The 26499-nt window shown below is 43.2% G+C and overlaps 1 protein-coding gene across 1 annotated transcript; it reads right to left on the bottom strand.

Moving 5' to 3' along the window:
- Window positions 1-9657: 9657 nt before the first annotated feature.
- Window positions 9658-25450, bottom strand: AGT (angiotensinogen). The gene is made up of 5 exons (XM_048843914.2): window positions 25316-25450; window positions 21063-21879; window positions 12914-13181; window positions 12004-12148; window positions 9658-10246 (listed from the first exon to the last, which is right to left on the bottom strand). The coding sequence occupies exons 2-5, from the start codon at window positions 21853-21855 to the stop codon at window positions 10058-10060; spliced, it is 1395 nt and encodes a 464-aa protein (XP_048699871.2). The 5' UTR covers window positions 21856-21879; window positions 25316-25450; the 3' UTR covers window positions 9658-10057.
- Window positions 25451-26499: the final 1049 nt, after the last annotated feature.

Raw genomic sequence — 26499 nt, 5'->3', positions numbered from 1 at the left:
CCTGGAATATAGTGTTCACTGGAATGAGAACACTTTATTTCTTGTTGTTGCAAAATTATCACAACTGTGTATTTTCCCCTCCGAGTTGGATCTTGTGGAGTCCTGTGAAAGAACTGAAAGCTTTTATTGTCCCTTTAGCTGAATTTTTCTCAGAGTTTATTTTATGACACTTCTTACCCGGAAGGATCCTGAAGCACTTCACATGCTATGAATCATTTTATCCACCAATGAAATGTAACCACATCTGGGGTGAAACGCAAATAGTGTTAACAGTGCTTAGCCAACACTCCACTGCAAAATTTTAAAATAGGAGGTGAAGACTGGTTAATTGCACAGATAGACTCTAAGTAGGCTGAAAGTAACTTACCCAGTCTGGAATTTAATCAGGCCACCAGAACGAGTGGTACTCACTGATTGTGAGTGAGTAGTAGATCTTTAATTCTAAGCAGCAGCATTGGCTTCAGTGTATTCAGTATGCAGATGGTGTTCTGCTCTATAATCCCAGCACATGAGACCTAGCTTCATCAGTGGAGCAAATATTACTGTACTTCTGTGAAATCAGGCTTAATATTGATGAGTTGGATGAAGGAACTACGAGAATTGCTGAGCATGGTTTGAGTGGCTCTCAAGGCGCTGGCTTTGACCTATGAAGACCTGAATAGTATGGGGCCTGGTTATATGAGGGACTGCATCTAATCAGGCTGTGCTGCCATAGTTGAGATCAACAGTGACACTCAAGTTAGAGCTCTCTCAAAATAAATGAGGGGAAGATGGTTTCCCATTAGCGTCTTGACACTGGGATTCTCCTTGGTCCAGAGCCTGCATTTATTAACCTTCCAGGAGCACTGCACAGCCCACCTCTTTTCAGACATCGAGGAAGGCTGAAGACTTGCAGTGAAGGAGTTGGAGATGGTAGAATGTCTATGTGGTGTTTCATGCCATGTCTAGTTTTTGTCAGAGGCTATTACTTGGAGATGGTATTGTATTAAAAATATACTATGAAAAGCTTTCATTTTCTCAGGGTTTCTCAGGCTTTGGGTGTTTCCTGAAGCCCTAGCTAGGTCCAGTTGTTTTACATGTAAAAGGCGATAAGAGAATGGGACTTTGTATAGTAGTAGCAGCAGTGGCTTGTTTTGCAAAGATGTGATATGCGGAACGTTGTCAAAAGTGATAGCACTGTGTGGAACCCACGATGTGCTTGTCCTCACAAGCAGACTGATAACTTAAGTCAGTACCTTTACTGCCCTGGATTGAGGACTTGTAATGCCTTGGACTGAACTAACACTGGATTTTGTGTGTAAGGTGGGCTGTGCATGACTGGTTGCTAGGCTTGTCACTTTTCTCAAATATAATTGAGTCCTCTTCCTATCTTTTTAATAAAATGCAGTTTGAAGTTTGCTATTCTCAAGCTATTACTGTCAGCTTCCCACTGAGTTTCAAATACAGCATGTAACATCCTGACTGAACAAAAGAATACATTGAAGCTTATTTTGGCAGTGTGTTCAGTATACAGTTTGCAGTAAGAATTGTTCACCTGTTAAGAATCCATCTTTTAATTTAAATTTAATAGAATCTGGCCTCCATTTTCTAGATTTACAATATTACTGTCTCAATTTCTGTAAAATAGTGGGAAATCATGTCTGACTGGTAGCCATTGATTGTAATTTAAATTGCAGTCAGCATCTCTTCCTGAAAGCCAGGAATCATGCCTTTGTTAGTGCTGTGGAAGATGGACACACTTTTTTTAAGATTCGTGGAACCACTTTTTACTTCGTGGAATGTGCATGGATTTAAATTCAACTGTATTCCTGACATAATAGTGAATTCCAAAGCCTGCATGGGCCACTAGGTGCAGATGGAATATTTTGTGTTTCATTTGCCAAACCTTTTTCTCTAAACCACAAGGTTCTTTCCTCTTTTCAGGACCCCCATGCCCTTTTGTGTATATAGTTCAATTTATTTTCTGCTGAAGACCAGCTTTAAATTGAGAAGAGGAAGCAACCACCATATAGCAAACAAGTGAAGACTTAAAGGGTCTTTTGGCTGTTATACAAATGTATATTTACGTCTTAGTTTTCTACATCAGTGTCCCTAGTCTGTGCTATTTTTGATTTAAAAAAAGGAGAGTAGTATTTCAGTACCTTTTGGTGAGATTTGTAATAACCTCTTACAAGATACCAGATGAGAGGTGAAGTGGTCCCCTCCTTGAAAGCTGTTTAACAAGGCACGCTTTCCAAATAGTGTAGGGGAACTGGAACAGGAGAATCTATCTTGTCTCTGCAGTAAATATTTTGATGATGGAGTGTTTACCTCCTTCCTTCAAAAACTCATTGGATTTTTCAGGGAACATCTAGTTTTGAAAGATCCAGATTTTGCACCCTACCTTTAGTCCTCTTCTACATAGATTTTTACACAACTGGCTATTCCTAGTAACTGAGCATTTTCTGTATAAAGTAGATTCGTGGTCTCAAAGGCCTTAATGGACTTCTTGAAGAGTCTGGCTTTTCTCCCTTTTTAGTTTACAGAAAGGTCTTGAAGTAGGGTTTGTTTTGGTGCGAGGGTGGTTGCTATCAATATCATGGATTATGACTGAAAAGCTTTATTAAAGAAGCTTTTGTAGTATTTTTCTAAAGGTTGATTGAAGTCTGGATTCTTCTGACCTCCAGAAGTTCATTCCACAGCCAGATCCTCTCAACTGAGTGTACAGTTTTCTCATTCTCCTCTTTCATCAATCACCACAGTTCCACACTTTCTTCAGGTGGGAAGAAAGATGGTCTTGTTTTAAATAGAAAATAGCTTACATCAACATTAATATCTTAAGTTAATCAATTAGCTCAGTGTTTAACTACTTCATTCTATGGACCATTGTCAGGGGATATGGCAGAGAAGGGAGAAGACTTCTCTATCATTGTTCACTGAATATTTCATTTTGTGGACTATTGGTGAGCCACAGATTTCAGTTGAGAAGCCTGGAATCCCCACAGAGTAGGGCATTATTCTACTAATCAAAAGGCTTTGAGGAATTTAATAAAAAAAAAACCAGTACTATCAAAAGGTATTAAATGTGAGATAAGTAATGTGGCAGTATCCTGAGTCTTGACATGTGAATGGGAAATTATAGATAAAGAATGTACTTGTGAGTAATAGAAAAGCTTAATACCCCAGCCTTCTTTTTAAATAAAATGTTTGTTTTGTTGAGAAATGGCAGACTTAAATGGGATGTTTTTGTTTGTGGTATGCCTAAATAAAATTTATAGTGCAGCTGTACACTGTAAAATAAGATTAACATAAGAACGGCCATACTGGGTCAGACCAAAGGTCCATCTAGCCCAATATCCTGTCTTTCGACAGTGGCCAGTGCTAGGTGCCTCAGAGGGAATAAACAGAACAGGTAATCATCAGGTGATCCATCCCCTGTCGCCCATTCCCAGCTTCTGGAAAACAGAGGCTTGGGACACCATCCCTGCCCATCCTGGCTAATAGCCATTGATGGACCTGTCCTCCATGAATTTATCTAGTTCTTTTTTGAATCCTGTTATAATCTTGGCCTTCACAACATCCTCTGGCAAGGAGTTCCACAGGTTGACTGTGTGTTGTGTGAATAAATACTTCCTGTTTGTTTTAAACTTGCTGCCTATTAATTTCATTTGGTGACCCCTAGTTCATATGTTATGAGAAGGAGTAAATAACACTTCCTTATTTACTTTCTCCACACCAGTTATGATTTTATAGACCTCTATCAGATTCCCCCTTAGTCATCTCTTTTCCAAACTGAAAAGTCCCAGTCTTATTAATCTCGCCTCATACGACAGCTGTTCCATCCCCCTCATTATTTTTCTTGCCCTTTTCTGAACCTTTTCCAATTCCAATAAATCTCTTTTGAGATGGGGCGACCACCTCTCCATGCAGTATTCAAGATGTGGGCATGCCATGGATTTAATAGAAGAAATATATTTTCTGTCTTATTATCTATCCCTTTCTTAATGATTCCCAACATTCTGTTCTCTTTTTTTGACTGCCACTGCACATTGAGTGGATGTTTTCAGAGAAATATCCACAATGACTCCATATTCATTCTGTCCATAAGTCCTGCACAAATATTTTCAGTTTAGAGAGCTTTTCTAAATGCCAGCTTTGCAGATTCACCCTTGGGCATGAAAATCAAAATCTGAGTTTTTCCTGGCTTATGAATCATCCCCAGTATGAAAGATTGTGCAGCTTTAACAATTCTGGTGGTGAGCCAGAGAGGAGGTGATCTTTCTCTCATGTGGCTTTATTGAGGCTGTAGGGCAAAGGAGAGCAAAAAGTAGTAAACTTTTAAAACCCATAACCGACAATGGGAACAAATCGAAGTACAGTGCATTTTTATATAATCACGGAGTCTTTAAATGCCATGTAAGCTTGCATCTCATCCTCACAATGCTGCAGTGCTTGAGCCAGCATTTACCACGTCCTAGTCTTCACTATTACTCATAATCTACTCATCCTTGTCCATAGCAGTGTATCCCTTTCCTGCCCTCCATGTGCTCTCCTTTCCTACTCACTAAGCATCCACTGCATGGGACCACTGCTACATGCATCTCCCATTCTGCTAAGTGCTCTCACCCTTTTTTTTATTTTATCATAATAAAATTGTTACTTGGGCAGAGCAGGGAAGTCAGACAATATGGAATTCCTTGTCTGTGGACAGTGCTATCTTGTTATGGAACTCCCTAGCAGCACGGCTAGGAGAGCTCTCTGTTTGCTGAATGAGTCATGCATGTGGGATAATACAATCTTCACCAGGAAAATAAAACCTCTTGTGCTTTGATGATAAGGGACATTTTAAAATCAATAACAGATTTCTGAAAGTTTGGCAGTTGCCTATATTACACTGGCAACTATGACCGTGTGCATGGTGCGCTAAATTGCAGCTTAACTTCTGTTGTAAAATGTGAATCTATGGGTATGCCTACACTATGAAATTAGGTTGAATGTATAGAAGTCGGTTTGTAGAAAGCATTTTTATACAGTCGATTGTGTGTGTCCCCACATAAATGCTCTAAGTGCATGTAGTCAGCGGAATGTATCCACAGTACCGAGGCAACCGTCAACTTCCGGAGCGTTGCGCTGTGGGTAGCTATCCCACAGTTCCCACAGTCTCTGCCGCCCATTTGAATTCTGGGTAGAAATCCCAGTGCCTGATGGGGCTAAAACATTGTCGCGGGTGGTTCTGGGTACATATCATCAGGCCCTCCTTCCCTCCCTCCTTCTGTGAAAGCAAGGGCAGACCATCGGTTTGCTCCTTTTACTTGAGTTACCTGTGCAGACACCATACCATGGCAAGCATGGAGCCCGCTCAGCTAACCATCACCGTATGTCTCCTGGGTGCTGGCAGACGTAGTGCTGCATTGCTACACAGCAGCAGTTTATTGCCTTTTGGCAGCAAACAGTGCAGTATGACTGGTAGCCATCGTCAACGTAGTCCAGGGTGCTCTTGTAACCGACCTCTGTTATTATGGCATTTTGGGATGTATAAGTAGGGGCATAACGAGCAGATCGAGGGACGGGATCGTCCCCCTCTATTTGACATTGGTGAGGCCTCATCTGGAGTACTGTGTCCAGTTTTGGGCCCCACACTACAAGAAGGATGTGGATAAATTGGAGAGAGTCCAGTGAAGGGCAACAAAAATGATTAGGGGTCTGGAACACATGACTTATGAGGAGAGGCTGAGGGAACTGGGATTGTTTAGTCTGCAGAAGAGAAGAATGAGGGGGGATTTGATAGCTGCTTTCAACTACCTGAGAGGTGGTTCCAGAGAAGATGGTTCTAGACTATTCTCAGTGGTAGAAGAGGACAGGACAAGGAGTAATGGTCTCAAGTTGCAGTGGGGTAGGTTTAGGTTGGATATTAGGAAAAACTTTTTCACTAGGAGGGGGGTGAAACACTGGAATGCGTTGCCTAGGGAGGTGGTGGAATCTCCTTCCTTAGAAGTTTTTAAGGTCAGGCTTGACAAAGCCCTGACTGGGATGATTTAATTGGGGATTGGTCCTGCTTTTGAGCAGGGGGTTGGACTAGATGACCTCCTGAGGTCCCTTCCAACCCTGATATTCTATGATTCTATGATACAGGCTGAGCAAGTGCAGAATGGTGGTAGAATGTGCATTTGGACGTTTAAAGGCGCGCTGGCGCAGTTTACTGACTGGGTTAGACCTCAGCAAAACCAGTATTCCCACTGTTATTACTGCTCGCTGTGCACTCCACAATATCTATGAGAGTAAGGGGGAGACGTTTATGGCGGGGTGGGAGGTTGAGGCAAATCACCTGGCCACTGGTTAAGCGCAGCCAGACACCACGGCGATTAGAAGAGCACAGGAGGGCGTGGTGCGCATCAGAGAAGCTTTGAAAACCAGTTTCATACTGGCCAGGCTACGGTGTGAAAGTTCTGTTTGTTTCTCATTGATGAACCCTCCCTCCCTCCGCCCCTTGGTTCACTCTACTTCCCTGTAAGCTAACCACCCTCTCCTCCCTTCGATCACCACTTGCAGAGGCAATAAAGTCGTTGTTGCTTCACATTCATGCATTCTTTATTAATTCATCACACAAATAGGGGGATAACTGCCAAGGTAACCCGGGAGGGGTGGTGGAGCAGAGAGGCACCAGGAGGGGTGGTGGAGGAGGGAAGGAAAATGGCACACAGCCTTTAGAAGTTTAAAACTTATTGAATGCCAGCCTTCTGTTGCTTGGGCAATCCTCTGGGGTGGAGTGGCTAGGTGGTCGGAGGCCCCCCCACCGCATTCTTGGACGTCTGGGTGAGGAGGCCATGGAACTTGGGGAGGAGGGCGGTTGGTTACACAAGGGCTGTAGCGGCGGTCTGTGCTCCTGCTGCCTTTCCTGCAGCTCAACCATACGCTGGAGCATATTAGTTTGATCCTCCAGCAGCCTCAGCATTGAATCTTGCCTCCTCTCATCATGCTGCCACCACCTTTCAGCTTCAGCCCTCTCTTCAGCCCACCACTTACTCTCCTCAGCCCGCCACCTCTCCTCCCTGTCATTTTGTGCTTTCCTGCATTCTGAGATTGTCTGCCTCCATGCATTCGTCTGTGCTCTATCAGTGTGGGAGGACAGCATGAGCTCAGAGAACATTTCATTGCAAGTGCGTTTTTTTCGCCTTCTAATCTTCGCTAGCCTCTGGGAAGGAGAAGATCCTGTGATCCTTGAAACACATGCAGCTGGTGGAGAAAAAAAAAAGGGACAGTGGTATTTAAAAAGACACATTTTATAGAACAATGGGTACACTCTTTCACAGTAAACCTTGTTGTTAACATTACAAACATAGTACATGTGCTTTTGTTCCAAGTTCGCATTTTGCCTCCCCCCTCCCTGTGGCTAACGGGGGAACATTTCTGTTCAGCCACAGTCAAACAGCCCAGCAGGAACGGGCACCTCTGAATGTCCCCTTAAGAAAAGCACCCTATTTCAACCAGATGACCATGAATGATATCACTCTCCTGAGGATAAAAGAGAGAGATAAAGAACGGATGTTGTTTGAACGCCAGCAAACGTACACTGCACTGCTTTGTTCTACAATGATTCCCGAGTACGTGCTACTGGCCTGGAGTGGTAAAGTGTCCTACCATGGTGGATGGAATAAGGCTGCCCTCCCCAGAAACCTTTTGCATAGGCTTTGGGAGTACATCCAGGAGAGCCACGAATGCCAGGGCAAATTAATCATTAAACTTGCTTGCTTTTAAACCATGTATAGTATTTTAAAAGGTACACTCACCAGCGGTCCCTTCTCCGCCTGGCAGGCCCGGGAGGCAGCCTTGGGTGGGTTCGGGGGGTACTGGCTCCAGGTCCAGGGTGAGAAACAGTTCCTGGCTGTCGGGAAAACCGGTTTCTCCGCTTGCTTGCTGTGAGCAATCTACAACCTCATCATCATCATCTTCCTCATCCCCAAAACCTGCTTCCGTGTTGCCTCCATCTCCATTGAAGGAGTCAAACACCAGGGCTGGGTAGTGGTGGTTGAACCCCCTAAAATAGCATGCAGCTCATCATCGAAGCGGCATGTTTTGGGCTGTGACCCGGAGCGGCCGTTCACCTCTCTGGTTTTCTGGTAGGCTTGTCTCAGCTCCTTAAGTTTCACGTGGCACTGTTTCGGGTCCTTGTGATGGCCTCTGTCCTTCATGCCCTGGGAGATTTTGACAAACGTTTTGGCATTTCGAAAACTGGAACATAGTTCTGATAGCACAGATTCCTCTCCCCATACAGCGATCAGATCCCGCACCTCCCGTTCGGTCCATGCTGGAGCTCTTTTGCGATTCTGGGACTCCATCATGGTCACCTCTGCTGATGAGCTCTGCATGGTCACCTGCAGCTTGCCACGCTGGCCAAACAGGAAATTGAAATTCAAAAGTTTGCGGGCCTTTTCCTGTCTATCTGGCCAGTGCATCTGAGTTGAGAGCGCTGTCCAGAGCGGTCACAATAGAGCACTCTGGGATAGCTCCCGGAGGTCAATACTGTCTAATTGTGTCCACAGTACCCCAAATTCGACCTGGCAAGGCCGATTTCGGCGCTAATCCCCTTGTCGGGGGTGGAGTAAGGAAATCCATTTTAAGATCCCTTTAAGTCGGGAAAAAAGGCTTCGTTGTGTGGACGGGTGCAGCGTTAGGTTGAATTTAGCAGCGTTAAATCGATTTAACTCCTAGTGTAGACCGGGGCTAAGAGTTACAGCAAATCTCAAAAGTGGGAATGAATGAGGGATCCAGTTATAAACTGTACGATAACTATAGTACTGACAAAGCCATTTGTAAATGTTTTATTTGTGAATTTCTCCCTGTTCTGAATATTTAACATACAAGTTGCTTGTGTGTACAATGCACGCGCAATAGTTAAATGTTATAGTGCCTTCTGGAATACGTGCAGCAAATCAAATAAACGTAAATAGATTCTGCATTTGACGTCATAGTCTTCCCAGGCTCGGCTGTATTAGTTACTCTGATCCAGGACAGTCTGTAAAAGGTTGCAGTCTGGAGCATTTTAGCACTATTTGTAGAGTGCCAGCAGTGTGGTGCGTGCTTTACATACAGGTTGCCAGACAAGGAGTGAAATCCGGGCTCCTTTGACATCCATGGTAAAACTGCCGTTCGCTTCAGTAGGTCCAGGATTTCATCCACAGCCCCTACCTCCACAAGTTTACGATCGAAGAGCCTGATTAAACTCCATTCAGAGCCAACAGGGAATCTATTGACTTCAGTGACTTGACTGATTTGGCCCCAGGAACTTGGTTCTGCAACCTTGCCTCGTATGTAGTGGCACTTACTCATGTCACAAGTCCAAATTACTTCCAATGGGACTATGTGCTGGAGCTAGAGCTAGTCTGAGAGTTAAGAATTACAGAACTGGGCCCCAAATCGTAGTGGTCTCTTTCTTTAAGGTCATAAATGTGTATAATAAATGGCTCTCAGTGTAGATGTCTAAATAATTTGTGGTTTTAAAAATAATCTGAACTTTTCTAGTGGAAAAATAAGGCTTTCCAAAGAGGTGTGTATAATAATATTGCTCTTTCAGCTCATCAGTGCAAACCAACCTTATTTTAGTTTCCCAATACAGTTAGGAAATACATATTATTTTCCATTCGGATGGGGGGTGGGGAGAAGAGAAACATCCCAAAAGCATGCTCACATGGTATTGTTTTAATACTACTTCTGTAATACAAGCTGTGCTGCTCCCACAAAACCACCCAACTTTTCAAATGTATAAAAGAGCTGAAGTTACCCCTTCTTTATATTTGTCTGCAATAAAACACCAGTTACGTTAAGCAGTCAAACTTCACACTGCAGCTTGTAATGTTGCTGTTCGTGCCATAAAGATTTCACACTGGAATCATCATGTTCCAAACAGACAGACAAAGGATTTTCCTCCCTCTCAGTGGATGACTAATGGGGGGGGGAATACACAATTATCACTAGCATATTATCTTTTAAAAGTTGTATTTGAAATACCATCTGCTTCATTTCAAAGCTGACTACAGCTGCTCATAGACACTCCCCCCTCCCCACCCTGCAGCCCTTGGCTTTAAACACCGTTCAGTGGGTTTGTTACTCTGCCAATTAAAACCATTGCCTTTGAATTCTTCTCATAAACGGCTAGTAGGAACGGTTTGTTCAGTGTTACTTCCAGTGGCAGCAAGCCTCCATTTTCTTCTAAGAGATCTTCTGGTAGATCTACTCCGTTCTTCAGTTTGAAAAGGGCCTTATTTATAACCTGGAAAGCAAATATTTAAGTGAATCTGGAGTCACCAGAGCATGAAATTGAGATGATAAATGAACGCCTATGAAGTATTTTCATTTACTTGTAATAACCAGTGACATGGAGATCAGCAGTAAACACATAAGATGCAGTTTATAGATAATTGAGGTGTGTGTTCCAATAAAGCGCGCCCACCAAAAAAAGAAAGCTAGACAACCAGGCAAACACTCAGCCTGATTCTATGGGTTAAATATAGAAATCCTATTCACTTCAATGGGGTGAGATTTCACCCTAGTCAGTCCATCGAGGTAGAAAAATCAGGAGTAAAGTCACACGCTGTCTCCAAGAAAGCTTTTCTCCTTTTCATGAATATAAAGACCATCTCCCTAGTCTTCCCCCTCAGGTCTGGATGTTAGTTCTCTGCCCCCAAATAGGTAATGTCTCTCACTTTTGACAACCTCATTGCACTGGTTTCCTGTACAGACTTACTACTTTACCTCTGACTTAAGTTCCAGGTGCTGCCTCCTTTCGGATGACTACCTGTTAACAGGGTGAGAGAGGGTTCTTGATAGGGGCAGTTATATAAAGTCAGGATGGCACTTTTGGAGCAACAAAAACCTACCCCAGCATTCAGAAGTTTTCCTTCCATTGCTCAGTGACCATCTCTCAACTTTGGAAATTCAGCTAGGCCTCAGAAGCTATCTACCTGGGTATTAACTTGCAAAGGATCATTCTTTTAAAGGTTTGAAAGAAGATTCATTAGTAACACATTAAATCAGCCATTGATTATATGGAAATTAGTTGATGTTGATGTTGTACCGTGCTTTGAATATGAATAGCGCTATATAAAAGCAGCGTGTGACTGTAGTAACCATACAAATGATGCCACTTGGAAAAATGAACACAAAAACAAGGTAAAATAAATAGACCATCCCAATTTGATGCACAGTTGTCATCTTAAAAGTCTAGTGTAATGTTGCTCAACGTGGGGGTCGTGGAATGGGTGGGTGGGGGGTTCGCAAGTGCAGGACTGGCATTAGGGGATGACAAGCAGGGCAATTGCCCCCACCACAGAGGGCCCTATGAAGCTAAGTTACATGCTTCAGTCCTGGACAGTAGGGCTCAGGCTTGGGGAGGGGAGGATCAAAAAAAAAAGTTTTTTTTAAGTCCAAGGTGCACTGCAAGCACTAAAAAGGTTGAGAGAAACTGGTCTAGCGTGTCCATGTTCCAGATGCAGGTTTCAGGTAAGATAGCAGCTCCTGTGCCCCATGGGCTCTGGAATATTCAGGGCGGGCACTGAATAGCCGAATACCTACAGCCCTCCCTCAGCAACAGAGGTTACAGTTTGAGCTTGCCGAAATATTCATAGCAGAATACATTTGTCAAACCATGCTCCTGCTCATGGACACACTTGGAGCTCTATTACATTATTTATGATTGACAGGACCATGTCTCCCTATATTTTTGTAAAGCGCCTTGTGCAATGGGACCTCAAACCTGACTTTTTGATAGTGGTGCTATTTTAATGCATGTAGTAGTGATGATGTCTGAACTGTTTATGCAAACAAACTTCAGCCTGGGGGTTGTTCCCAGAGCAGTTCCTTTTGTTCTTCATGGCCATTCAGTATGGCCCTTCCCCATCCCTCCCCTCCCTCCCCAACACCACTGTCCTTGCCTTTTGTTGTGTTATATTTTTAGCTGATTTATATACATTTGGTTGGACAAGATACATGGGTGAAGGTGTTTCTTAATACAGATGGCATGTACTGTACCTTTCCAACGGTAAGATTGGCATCACTTATTTTAGTAAGATTTGCTTTCTTCCCCAGCAGTGCAGACAAATTCATGTTTGTGAGCAGTTCCTGAAGGTCATATGCGCTTTGTATTGTTAACTCTGGCAAAGATAATTTAATATGTCTGTAGAAAATATATTTAAAAAAAGAAAGGTATGAATGATTATTGTTCCACCAATATCCATGGGGGGAAAGTGACCTTGGATTTTAAAACCAGTGGGAGGCTAAGCAGAAGTGTTGTGCATATAGGCACACAAGAATAATCATTTTTCAGTGTCACAGAACAATAGAAGCTATGTGTGCTGTTTCTGAGGGGTAACTTGCCCATTATTATGGGTGGAGTGCTGATGAAATATGGCCCCGATCCAGTAAAGCATTTAGGTAAGTGTTTAAATTTAAGCATGAGTAGCCACATTGGTGGGCCCTGTATTACCAGTTCTAGCAAGGCTTTTGTTTGTTTTTTGCTTTTTTGGGAAGAGGCAAAATACCAGGGGTAAAATCTTGGCCCCACTGAAGTCGAACTCCAATTGACTTCAGTGGAGCCAGGATGTAACTCCAGAATCCAGGTTATCAACACGTAAAAGGAGGGGACAAAATAAGGGTGAAAGGTTGTGACTTGAGAGCACACATAGTTATACAAGCGAGGAGCAATACAAGGGCTAGCTTTCCTCATGCTTCTAGACAACTGATCATCCTCTGGAATCTCCTGGTGTAACAGTGTTGCACAACCAACTGCAGTGTTGTGTTTCAGAAGGGTTGGTATGCCTTCCTCGGAAGGATTTGGCCACTGTTAGAGAGAGGAAACTGGCCAGCTATGGGCCATTGGCTTGTTCTGGTTTAGTAATCCCTATATTCTTATGTGAGATTTTGTTTGTACATTTAAATATACCTGGGTGACAGATTTTGCAGCCAAGTCGAAGATGGATGCAAGGAAAGTTCCGACTCTATTGGGTTCAGGTCATTGCTGTTGACAGGCTGCACCAGCACAAGGAAAGCGTTCTCGCTGACAGGAACTTTGATTACTGAAAAATTCTTGCTGTCGTCCCTCTTGTACTGAAATGTTCCAGTTATGGACATCATAGGCACCAGGGTCTTTGTGCTTGAATCAGTCCAGAACTCCTGAAGCGCTTTCAGTTGGGAGGCTTTCTTCACATTGGCTGAAAACCAGAGTGAGAAAGGGAGAAGGTCCAATTTATTTATGTGTTATCGCTATTTAATCATTACCAGAGTCTCTCTTTCTTTTGAGAATACAAATGTGACATTGTGTAAGAGAATTACATGCCGAATGTTAACTATGTGAGTGTACATGCTGCGCTGCTGAATGCACCCGGGGTGGCCTTAGGCAAAGGCTACAGTACCTACGGCACCGTATGTAAAAGAACCATCAGACTGTTATTGGGACTCCTGTGGTCATTCAACAGTTTGCTATTGTTGTCTTCAAATGCTTTGTATCTGGTGAATATTAAAAAGAAACTGATACGATATTGGTGGAAAGTAGGACTTGTCCTAACCTGAGAGCTAGTCTCCATCGACAAATAGATGTATTTAGGCATGGCAGAATTTTATTTTAATTTTTTTAATAATTTAGATGAATAATAGCGATGTTTATTTTTAAGCAGTTTTTTCTATTTTGATTTATGTAAATTTTCACAGTTGCACAAAATTATGGTTTTAAGCATTTTTAAAATTTTTTTTATAAATTTAAGTTTTCATAGTTGCAGAAAATTATGTGGTGGTTAGACAATAATTTAATGACAGTAGATGTTGAGATTCAAAAAGTTTCAGCTTTATAACCATTAAAACATAAATTTTCAACATTGTGTCAAAATATACAAAGTAAATATCCTTAAATCAAATTCTACTAAGTTCTCAAGCAGCCTGTTTTTAATTTGCCTACCTGTAAATTTTTATAATCTATTATACAATTTTTTCATCAGTTTGTGAGTGCACGGTGAACTTGACATTTACCAATCTAGTCCTTCCAAGCCTAGATGTATCAATGTTTTTAGTGTCAAATGTGTTATGAATAATAAATATGGAAAATGAGGCTACTGTTAGCACATGAAATAAATGTACACACTCTGTACATTACAGTACAGAAATTCTTGCCTCTGAAACATGCTTGCATGAGAAGAGTATTATGCACAATATTACTTCACCTTAAAGAAGAAACGGGTAAGAAGATACATGAAAGAAGTGTACATAATAATGAAGGGTAGAGAAGGTATATTGGCCACAGCTATTCACCTCTTCTTATAATATAAGAATAAGGGGACATAAACTGAAATTAGAAGGAAGCAACTTTAAAATAAGGAAATATTTTTTTTCATACATGGTAAAAGCATAGCCTGTGGAACTCATTGCCACATGGTATTAGAGGCCAAGACTACAGCAGTATTCAAAAACAAATTGGACATTTATATGGAAAACAAGCATATCCAGCATTGTAAAAGTAAATATGTTTTTAAGGAGTTCTGGAACCCTCACACTTCAGGCCATACCATAAGCCAAACTCTAACTATTTTGGGTTAGGAGAAAATTTTCCCGGGTGGGGGCAGGGGGTGGCAGGTTATCCCATAGCTGCCTCTCGTGTGGATTCTTTTTCCTTCTTCCGAGGCAGCTAGTACTGCCCTTTGTCAGAGCCAGGACACTGGATAAGCTGGACATCGGGTCTGCTCCAGCACAGTTGTTACGATCCTATTAAATAAACATAACTCTCACTTTAGCTCTCTGATCAGAGTGAGGTGACTCAATCTCACTGGGATTATTAAACACAAACCTTGGTTGCTAAAAGCCTGCAATTTGAACCCTGAACACAGTTGAGGAACTTCACTTGCTGGTCATAGTTATTTTGCTAAATACTGCCAGTGAAAAGTCCTTGGTTTGGCAAACAAATTGGCATGACTATGACCGTGTGCTATCTCTGCAATATCAGTACTAGTTGCTATAATGAATTTTGAGCCTGATTTTTGCATCACTGACCTCTCCAAGAGCTTGCCATGGACTTTGGGTGCAGGGTCAACCTCATTACCATTTGGTGGGCCAGATCCTCAGCAACTGTAAATCTGCACAGTTCCATTGACTACATGGATTTCCCCAGCTAAGGAAACAGTATCTGGCCAACTGTTTTGGAAATCATACTATGTTTCTATTAAGTCTTTTGTATAATATTAGTGTGTGATGGGAGCTATCCCCATTTTCCTGGTAATGAAATACTCACCCTCCAAAAATATTGAAGGCAATCCCCAAGCTACTGAGACTCTGCCAGCCCATTTGTCGCATCATTGTTCAGAAGAAGTAAGTGGGAAAGAACCTTTAATTAAATACACACAGTATTCATAAATTCCAAGGCCAGAATGGACTACTGTGATCATCTAGTCTGACCTCCTGTAGAGCACTGGCCATAGAACTTCCCCAAAACAATTCCTCGAGCTTATCTTTTAGACAAACATCCCATCTTGATTTAAAAATTGTTAGCGATGGAGAATCCAGCACAGCCCTTGGTAAGTTAATTATTCACTGTTCTAACTTATTCCTTATTTCCAGTCAGAATTTGGCTAGCTTCAACTTTCAGCCATTGAATGATGTTACCTTTCTCTGATGGATTGAAGAGCCCATTGTTAAATACTTGTTACCCACCTAGGTACTGTGACCGGGTTGGGCCAGATGACTACAGGAGAGTGATAGAAGGCAGATATATTAGCCCCAGGTTAAGTAGGTCCCTTTCCCTGGGTAAGGTAACAGGGAAGGTTCCAGAACAATCAGGAACTTTCTGGAAACAATTAAGACAGGCTGATTAGAACACCTACAGCCAATCAAGAAGCTGCTAGAATCAATTAAAGGAGGCTAATCAGGGCACCTGGGTTTAAAAAGGACCTCACTTCGGTTTGTGGCGCATGTGAGGAGCTGGGAGCAAGAGGCACTAGGAGCTGAGAGTGAGAACGTGGACTATTGGAGGACTGAGGAGTACAAGCATTATCAGACACCAGGAGGAAGGTCCTATGGTGAGAATAAAGAAGGTGTTCAGAGGAGGTTATGGGGAAGTAGCCCAGGGCGTTGTAGCTGTCGCACAGCTGTTCCAGCTGCATTCCACAGGGCCATGGGGGAACCCCGAGTAGAGGGCGGGCTCAGATTCCCCCCAAACCTCCCAGCTCCTGGTCAGACACAGGAGGAGTTGACCTGGACTGTGGGTTCATGAAAACAGCCAAACTGAAGGCTAACATGAATCTCCGAGGCGAGCAAATCTGCCAATAAGCGCAAGACCCACCAAGGTAGAGGAGGAACTTTGTCACAGTACTTAGAGTGTGATTAAGTCACCCTTTAACCTTCTTTGTTAAATTAAATAGAGCTCCTCGAGTCTATCACTATGTCAGGTATTCTAATCCTTTCATCATTCTTGTGGCTCTTCTCTGAACCCTATTCAATTTATCAACATCCTTCCTGAATTGTGGGTACCAGAAGTGGACACAGTATTCCAGCAGCAGTTGTACCAGTGCCAAATACAAAGATAAAATAATCTCTCTACTCCTATTCAAGATTCTTCTGTTTATGCATCCAAGGATCAAATTAGCGCTTTTGGCTAGAGCATCACACTGGGAGCTCATGTTCAGCTGATTGTCCACCATGACCCCCAAATCTTTTTCAGAGTCACGGCTTCTCAGGATAGAATCCCCCATCCTGTAAGTCTGGCCTACGTTTTTTGTTCCTCTATATATGTTTACATTTAGCCATATTAAAGTGTGTTTTTCTTGTAATAGGAAATGAAAGAGAAAGAAAGAAAGAAGGGAGTGCCTGTATAATAGGAAAAGATCATCTTAGCTGGACAACTGAAAGAAATGCTTTTTTACTGGGAGTCAACTAGTGTCAAGTCACTGGCTTTGTGTAACCTTTATACTGCTTTATACTGCTTTATCAAAGGAAAGAAGCCTATATCAAGCAGGACAAGAGAAGGGAGGGAGAAAGACATAGAGGCTAGCAGAAACATGCTGAAACTCTAGCCTGACAAGCTAGGAGAGGACTCTGGACACACACACACACACACACACACACACCGCACCACCACCAGGAGAGAACCGTTGTTCATCTATGCTTCAAGTAATATTTCGCATACTTAGTAACACACTTTTTGTACCCATCTAGTAGAGCTGGTCAGAAAATGGCTTTCTATTCTGTGGAAAACTTTGACCTTTTGTCAAAAAAACAAACATTTTCCATTGAAAACCAATGTTTTGGGGTTTACAATTAAGTGTCAGGTTTTTGCAGAAAATTTAAACTTTCTGTGGAAAATGTTCTACTGAAAAACAGTCTGGATGTGGAAAATTTTCACCCAGCACTACCATCTGACTGTGCTATTATAGGATCCAGCTTCTCGCATTGATTTTTAATTATTTATTTTTGCAACTTTGAAAAACATTTTCTAACCCCTCCTCCCCCCAGTAAATTGTGTGTTTAATCAAGCGTGGCTTGCAAGGAATTTCAAAAATGGTTCTTGTTCCCTTTTGTTGTGGCTGTACTATGCTTAACGGTCCCTTTATGAACATGATGGTTGTACCACAATGCATTCTGTAATGTGGAGAGGGGCTCAGTCTTTATTTAAAATAACTATATAAGAGTGGGTTACAACTTGGAGGTCTAGAATAGTGAAACCTTGGTTTCTAATTGGATCACTACCACCTAGACAGTCCCATGACTATGGGTAATATCTTATGATCATGTAATATAGCCTAGAAGAATTTGATATATTTTCCTCTCTTGCGTTTACTGGGAGAAAATGTGAAGCTTGTAAGTGTAAGTTAACATGGCTGCTCTTCAGTAAACAGAAGAGCCAAGCAAGATCTGCTGAACAGTAGGGAAGGGCTGCAACAATGGTTATTTTCTAATTCACCCATGTCTGAACTGCTTTTCTCTAGCCCCCATGTGGAGTCTGTGGCACATGTGTGCGCATCTTCCTCCTAAGAGAGCAGACAAAATAGAGCTAGACCGGTGAAGTAGAGAGACATGACAAACGTACATTCCTAAATCAAATAGTGAGTTTCAAACACAGGGGAAGGCGATCCAAAGAAATAGCTTTGTTATAAAAAACTCTACCCTCTCCGGTTGTGCCCAGCTGACAGCAAAGTTAAAAGGTAAGAATCATCTCATAATGTACATTGGTCAAACTGGACAGTCTCTACGTAAAAGAATAAATGGACACAAATCAGACGTCAAGAATTATAACATTCATAAACCAGTCGGAGAACACTTCAATGTCTCTGGTCACTCGATCTCAGACCTAAAGGTCGCAATATTAAAACAAAAAGACTTCAAAAACAGACTCCAACGAGAGACTGCTGAATTGGAATTAATTTGCAAACTGGATACAATTAACTTAGGCTTGAATAGAGACTGGGAGTGGGTGTGTCATTACACAAAGTAAAACTATTTCCCCATGTTTATTTCCCCCACTGCTCCTTGGACATTCCTGTTAACTGCTGGAAATGGCCCACCTTGATTATCACTACAAAAGGTTTTCTCCCCCCCCTCCCCGACCCCCTTCCCCGCTCTCCTGCTGGTAATAGCTCATCTTAAGTGATCACTCTTATTACAGTGTGTATGGTAACACCCATTGTTTCATGTTCTGTGTGTATATAAATCTCCTCACTGTATTTTCCACTGAATGCATCCGATGAAGTGAGCTGTAGCTCACGAAAGCTTATGCTCAAATAAATTGGTTAGTCTCTAAGGGGCCACTAGTACTCCTTTTCTTTTTGCGAATACAAACTAACACAGCTGCTACTCTGAAACCTATAATAATACCTGGTATTTCTACAGCACCAACACTGAGCTAAGCACCTCATAGACCAGTCTGAAGATAAGCTTACTCCCTCGAAGAGCCAGCACCTTTCATCTGAGGATTTCAAATTTAGTTTACTGAGGCCTGGTTTAGCCTAAAAAGTTAGGTCCATTCCGCTACGTTGCTCAGGGATGTGAAAAATCCACACCCCTGAGCAACATAGTTAAATTTACCTAAGCCCTGGTGTAGAGAGCACAAGGTCTAATTCTTCTGTCCACCTGGCTACTGCCTCTTAGGGAGGTGGATTACATATGCTGATGTGAGAACCCCTCCCATTGGCGTAGAGAGAGTCTACATTGAAGCAGCTGTACCATTGTAGCATTTCATTGGTAGACAAGCCCTAGCATTAAAAAATTGAAGCTCATCACACTGATGAGAGAGAGGGAAGTCTGATCTCCAACTTACAGGTGGGGAAACTGAGGCACAAAAGCACCCAAGTTCCATTAGGAGCCTAAGTCTCATTGAAAGTCAGTTGGAATTTAGGCCCTTACGTGCCTAAGCCACTTTTGAAAAGGGGACTTAAGCTGCTGTCACTAAGGGTTTTTTGAAAATTTTACCCACAGAGCTTAAGTGACTCACCCAAGGTCACACAATGTGACAGTGACACATCCAGGAATGGGACCCAGTTCTTCTGACTCCCAGGGGTCTAGCTTAGTGACTGGTCCACAATTCCTCCCTGGTCTCTTTTGGCCATTAATACATTGTGTGACTTATTTGGCAATAGAGTTCTTGTCATCACAGTTGGTGGTCGCAGCCACTTGACTCCTTGGTATCACTGTAAAAGTGTGCTCTCTACCCTTGTTTAATAAAGACTTAGGATGAGGTTTTCCAAAGCACTCAGCACTGAGCTAACTCTGTTCCCATTGAAAGCCAAGGTCAAACTCCAGTCAACTTCAACAGGAGCAGAGTAGGCCATCCCCGAGCCTGTTTTGAAAAGCCTATTAATGGAGATCAGCACCAAAGTGACCACAATATAACCACTTAATTAAATATTAATATTATTTGGTTCCTGACCTTTGTCCCAGTAGTAATGCATGACTCTCATGAGAGAGGCTGTATGGAAGTGGAGGCTTTCAATTTCAAGGATCCCAACATGCCTTAACAGACTGTAGGCGTAGCCATTGCTCATCCACCCCTGAAGAGCAGCCACCTCTTGGATGGACTCTGGCAGCTACTGTGTGCCAGCAGCAGTCCACCACCCCAGTATTGTAGAAGGGAATGTGGAGGCTAACTATCCAACTGGAGCTACAGGGGGAGTTCTAAGTAAGCAGAAAGGAACTATCCTGGTTGGAATTGGGCAGAACATCGAGTTGAGTTCTCCTATTCTTGTGAAACTCCTCTTCTTCTGAAAAATACGCTGGCACTTTTGGGGATCAGGAGCTCTTTCCACCTGTGCCATGTGAAATGTGCAGGAGTGGAACCCTTACCTTAGAACTTATACTCAGGGAGGTTTCTGATGTAGTATCTTTGCCCTGCCTGGGGCCAACAGAGAGGCAGAACAGGCAGACAGTGGGTACGATTGCTTTGTTTCATCGGCTGGGGACCCAAACCTGTGGATCTCTACACAACTGGTCAGAGGAAATCTCCCTCCATTCTCCCCTCAGTCCCCCTTACGCACAGCAATGACTCTGTGGCTGGCTGACAGATGTTGCCTATCACGGTCTGTCTGTAGATGAGGCACTGATGGCATATGCACCAGGGCAAAGGATGACCTTGTGGTTAAGAAACGGGAGTGGGACTTGGGAGATCTGGGCTCAGTTTCTGAGACAGACTTCCTGTGTGTCTCTGGGCAAGTCACTTATTCACATTAAGTGCGGTTTCACATCTGTAATGGGGATTGTAATACTTTCTTTCTCCCACCCTTTCTCTTGTCAGTTTAGACCATAAGCTCTTTGGGGGAAAGTGACTGTTTTTGTACAGCGCCAAGCACAAAGAGGAACTTGCTCTACCAACAATACAAACAGTATGGCTATTATTATTTATTAAGTGTAATACTAAGGCCACATCTTGCAGCACTCTAGGTTTTCAGCTGAGGTCTTCCATCTAGCTGCTGATCAGGCCTGATCCTGCTTAACCTAAGAAAGCGAAGCCCAAGGTGGGAGAGCTGTGAGGTACAAAATGTGCTGGCTTGCAGAAACCAATGAATCTGGAGGTTATTAGCTGCCCCCCTGAGATTGCCATTGAAATTAATTCTCGTCGTTCTTACCTTTAAACTGAATGTAAGTCACAAACAGCAGGGTGGTAGACGGGTCTATGTTTGTCAGTACATTCTGGGTTCTGCTGGCATCTTTGCCCTTCACAAAGTTTTCGATTAGTTCTGCTGCCTGACTTGGGTTCGTAAAGTCAACAGCTCGGGCATAAAAATAATCGGCAGAAGGGGCCAGACTGTGCACGAGTGATTTGGATAAACGCACACTGGGAGCAGAGAAGAGGCAGGAAAGCTTGGTAAAAAGCAGATCATCAGCTCCGCTTGAGAGGAGCAGGTCATCCATGGTCTTCAGGGTCAAAAGGACTTTGTGTCCATCCACTTTGGAGGTGCAGTCTGGGTCACCGGAGGGGGGAACGAACCCCAAGAAGTTCTGTAAATCAGCTGCTGTGTGTTCGGAGGCCCCTAAGTAGAATGACAACAAAGACCTGTAGAGATTGGTAGGTGACAGGAGAATGTTTTCACCCTTCAGTGTTTCCTTCAGCGCCCCATAGAAGCGCATACCAAGGACATGCACTAGGTCTTTCAAGTAGCTCAGCTTTTGGTCACGCTTGGTATCCGAGCTTTGTGTTCCCAGCTTGGTTTTGTCTTTCAGATTCTCTTCATAGGCAGGGATGGTTTGGGACTCAATGGAAATGGGGACAAACATTTTCTCCTCCTGTGTCAAGTTGTCCAGCTTCTCGCAGCTGCTTTTGTTGTAGGAAAACAAATGGAAGGGGTGGACGTACACCCGGTCACACACGACGGGGCTCAGGCACAGGAAGAAACACAGGAGGCTCACTCCTGGATTCATATTGAAGAACAATTTCAGCAAAGTCTGTTTGGAAAAAAAAAAAAAAAAAGTAAGTAAGTGGGGGAAGGGTTAGCTAATTAACATGCCATTTACTTTGTTCCTCTCACAGGCAGTGTGAAATGTTAATATTGCTTTTCCTCACAGGTCAGGAAATCAGATGGGTGGGAGTTTTCAAAAGAGTTTAGTATTGGCCTAACTCTGCTGTGACTGAAAACAATGGTAAAATATCGATTGAGCTCAATGGGAGCAGATGCTGGGTGCTCTTGAAGATCCCATCCCCAGTGTGTGTCACTGGTACTCGTATAGCCCCCAGGCACGTAGCATCTGAGTGCATCTCATTTTAATGTCTGTATCTTCACAACACTCCTGTGAGGTAAGGAAGTGCTATTAACCCCCTTTCACAGATGGACAACTGAGGCACAGAGAGAGTGTGACTTGCCCAAGCTTATACAGGAAGTCTGTGGCAAGGCAGGGAATTGAAGCCAGGTCTCTGAACTCCCACCCTGCTGCTCCCCTTCCCCTCCCCCAGCACTGTACCGTCTTTCTCCTCTGTGTATCTAATCATCATAGTAATTAGCACTTATTTTCAAAATGCAGTACACACACTCGGTAATTCTCACATGTGTCTGACATGGGTTGTGTTCTCTCTCTCTCTCCTTCCGTGGAAACTTCAGCATTAGCAGATGTTGGGATATTTTTTTCCACATTACTTCCCTCTAACAATTGCTGTTCTAGAAGTCATGAACAATGTTTTGCTATACTGGATTAGCAATTTCCATCTTGTACTGAGACAATTTTCGACTCGTTTTACTTCACTAGAAATCAAATTTCACTGTGTGAGTTCACTCTGGATTTCTGTGAATAGGAGAACTCAACAATAGGAGAGCTCAAGAATAGGAGAGAGAGAGACACATGCATACCCAATACTGATGTGTTCTTACAAATTTTACTCATATACCAAATTTTGCCTGTTTCTGAATTTTTGGAGCGTCGTCTTTAAATTTGAAGCTGTGGATTGGAAACTTGCATGTTTCATATTAAAACGTGTGATAATTTGTGAATTTGCAAGATAGTAACATCCATCATACTTCAAAATGTTTTTATTTAGGGCTAGATTCTCACACCCTTCATCACAACAAGCAGTGCCTTACTCCGTAAGTGTTTCTGCTGATTTCAGTAGAACCACTTATGGGGTATAATACAACTTAACATGAGCAAGGGTTTCAGAATTGTGTCCATCTTCTAGCCCTTTCCTGGCTCTGCAGGGCTCATGAATGGTGCAAGATGAGAAAACAAGTACTCCTTTTCTTCTAACTACAAACTAAAATTCACACCAGTAGACAGATGCACTACCGTGTCTGCCTGCACGCTAACAAGTTCATTTAAATCCCCAGTTGTGTACACCTCTCTAGCTACGTGTGTGCAAGCTGGGGATTTGCTCATGCACAATAGAGTAGCTGGAAATTTTCACGCCTGCCTACTTACTGAAAATCAGGCCCGAAGGGACTTGCTCAAGGTCACACAAGTCTGGGGAAGAGGACTGGAATAGAACCCAGCTTTATTGACTCCCAGTTCTATGCCTAAAATACACATCTATTCTTTCTCCCTATTTAGCTAGCATACTACATCCTTTATTAGTCCAGTCATGGCCTTCAGAACTGCAACATTTCCTTCCTTCTTTCCTTCAGCATCAGCTTTTGGTTTAAATCAGTTGATGGTGCTCAAAGCAAACTTCCCATCCCAGAGTTTCAAACAAGACACAGCTAAATCTCTAGGGCATCAAATTTATGGGATTATTTAGTAAATTGTAGCAGACTTCTTGCAACTAAACTGAACAAGATGCTTTCCTGCTTTTCTTTTCATAAAAGGCATAGCTACTTCTCCAGCTGTGCTGAATGTATTTCCAGCCAGATCATCTCCTTAGCATTTCCCAGGTGATCAGTAGGCAATTGCAACAGAAAGGCCAAGAATTAAAGGGCACTGCCATTCCATCTCTAGACCTTACTTCTAATAGGACTTTGGCCCGTTAGAAACCAAGTTTTAAGAATCCTTTCCCATGGTGAAAACAATTTTGTCCCATCTACACCAGCAGTAAAACTGTCTTCTGCCTTGGGGCATGTGATTACCAGGCTAGCTATACTGTGTCCCTTCTCCTCGTCTTTCCAGGTGCACCCCCGCGCCCCCCACCCACACACACAGCAGGCTACTCCCGGACTGGAATTCTGCAATTCATCCACTGTCAGAACAGGGCCTGAGTTATAGGCCCTGGTACTAATCATGTCTAATTCTAGGTCCAGCTGTCCTTGGACTCTGAGATCAGTGGGAGCCTGTGCCAGCATGTGCTTACAGTGAGATAGAAAACACTTCTTCAAAACAAAGCCTGATTTATTTTGCCCCAAAAGTACACAGCTCTTAAAGAAGTAGGCTTAAACCAACATAGAGTCCTGACGTATATGTCCTTACCTAAGTTGAACCTCTCTCTCTACCTGTAGCTTAGGTGGCTCTGACTTAGAAGAAGCAGCCTATGCTGCTTGCAGCCTTCCTTTTGTCTCTCTGTCAGCCTGTGAGCCTTTTCACTGGCACATCCTGGCCAGCCAGCCAGCCCCTCTCACTCATCCAAACCCCCTCCCTTTTCTAATCCCTTTCAGGGTTTCTTTGGTCTCCTTTTATCCAGGCTTAGCCTTGGGGAAGATACCCCAATTTACCCTGAATGGAGCCAGCTATTGTTACCTTAAATCCTTTGAGGTTGCATACTTGAGGGTATGTCTACACTGGAATAAAAGCCCCTGAGCAAAGCCACATCTGGCCCAAGTCAGCTGATTCAGGTTATGGGGCTCAGGGGCTGTAAAATTCTTGTGTACACGTTGGGGCTCAAGCTGGAGCTGGGGCTCTGGGACCCCGCAAGGGGGGGGATCCCAGGGGCTGGGCTCCAGCCTCATCCTGGATGTCTATACAGCAGTTTTACAGCCCTGCGATCCAAACCCAAGGCAGCTGACCCAGGCCAGCCATGAGTGTTCACTTACTGAGTAGACATACCCTGAGGGGATGTCTTTTCTGAGGGGTTGTTTCACATATCCTGGGTTCCTTAACCACCCCCCTTTACAGCCTTCTTTGATTTAACTCTGCATTCAGGCAGGTAACTATACCAAATTGAACAGGGAGATGGTCACACTCAATATTCATTAAAAAACAGTACAGACATTCTCCGAGTTTGTCACAGATCCATTGCTGGCCACCCTTGTTACCAGTAAGACCATTTCCTAGTGCAGCCAAATCCATAGCATTACTTCCTCCAGATGAGCACTGAGGCTGTGCCTGTATCTGAAAGAGAAGATTTCACTCTCTGCGGATGCCAGTCCAGAAACTTTCACCAGCGCTAAAGAGTCATTTAAAAATTAACATTCAAAGCAAAACCATCTATTCAATCAACAGGTTTGCTAGTCTTTGTCCTTCGTCTCACCTTGCTCTCTTATGGTATCTTCCGCAAACCCGGCTCCTCTCAGCACCTGCTGTATCTGAAGCACTCTACCATGACTGCTGGCACATTTATGCCTTTTTGAAAGGGAAGACCCTTTCCAGTGCTGTTCCACAGAGCTACATTGCATCACCAAGTGGAGCGGTGAGTGGAGACTAGATCAGACCAGATGGGACCAGATGAAACATGAGCATGGCTGAACACTAGACCCATTGGTGGGTTTACAGATCAATACACAACCTTTAACCAAGCATAGCATGGTCTTCTGTTACACATTCACTGGCCTGGACTGTGACTTTCTGTTATGCATATGGGCCCATAGTAATGCCAGATAAAAAACCAGCTCATGTTCTTGTAACCTTTCACCCCTTTCCCTTCCCTGCTTACTACAGATACACTGCTACATTTAAGAGCAAATTTGTTCCTGGAAAAAGAAAAGGAGTACTTGTGGCACCTTAGAGACTAACCAATTTATTTGAGCATGAGCTTTCGTGAGCTACAGCTCACTTCATCGGATGCATACCGTGGAAACTGCAGCAGACATTATATACACACAGAGACCATGAAACAATACCTCCTCCCACCCCACTGTCCTGCTGGTAATAGCTTATCTAAAGTGATCATCAAGTTGGGCCATTTCCAGTACAAATCCAGGTTTTCTCACCCTCCGCCCCCTCCCCCCCCCACACACACACAAACTCACTCTCCTGCTGGTAATAGCCCATCCAAAGTGACCACTCTCCTCACTTTTAAACCATTTTTAAAGCTAGCCTGTAAAGGCATTCTTCTAATAATTAGGTGTGGGCCCTTTGTCAGGTTTTATCTGCAGTAGAGTAGGGTTGCCATGGTTTTGGAAACTAATACAGGCCTAGCGATAGAACTTGAGCTTTCAGAAGAAAAGAATCTCTTTCCGATCTTTTGTTTTAGGCTATCCAGCAATATAGACTCCAGAGATAGAGGTAGCAGAAGTTTACCTCAGGCAGACTTTTGACTGCCACCTGTGCAGCCATTAGGAACTCTAGGAAGTTGTTTGTTTGCTTTTTCCTCCCTAAGACACTGGTTGTACACGCAAAGACAAAGGGATAGGCATGTTTCCCAATTAATCCCACCTGGCTACAGCCACTTGAAGGGTACACAGAAAGCACACACCTCTCAAACCTGCTCACAAG

Source organism: Caretta caretta, chromosome 3, assembly GCF_965140235.1.
Source record: "Caretta caretta isolate rCarCar2 chromosome 3, rCarCar1.hap1, whole genome shotgun sequence".
Lineage (NCBI taxonomy): Eukaryota > Metazoa > Chordata > Testudines > Cheloniidae > Caretta > Caretta caretta.
This window is presented reverse-complemented; position numbering and strand designations above follow the sequence as displayed.

Coding starts and splice junctions, on each gene's coding strand:
- AGT (XM_048843914.2), bottom strand. CDS start 21,855: ATGAATCCAGGAGTGAGCCTCCTGTGTTTCTTCCTGTGCCTGAGCCCC. Junction 13,182..21,062: donor GACTTACATTCAGTTTAAAG/GTAAGAACGACG, acceptor TCTGGTTTTCAG/CCAATGTGAAGAAAGCCTCC. Junction 10,247..12,003: donor CCAATCTTACCGTTGGAAAG/GTACAGTACATG, acceptor TTTGCTTTCCAG/GTTATAAATAAGGCCCTTTT.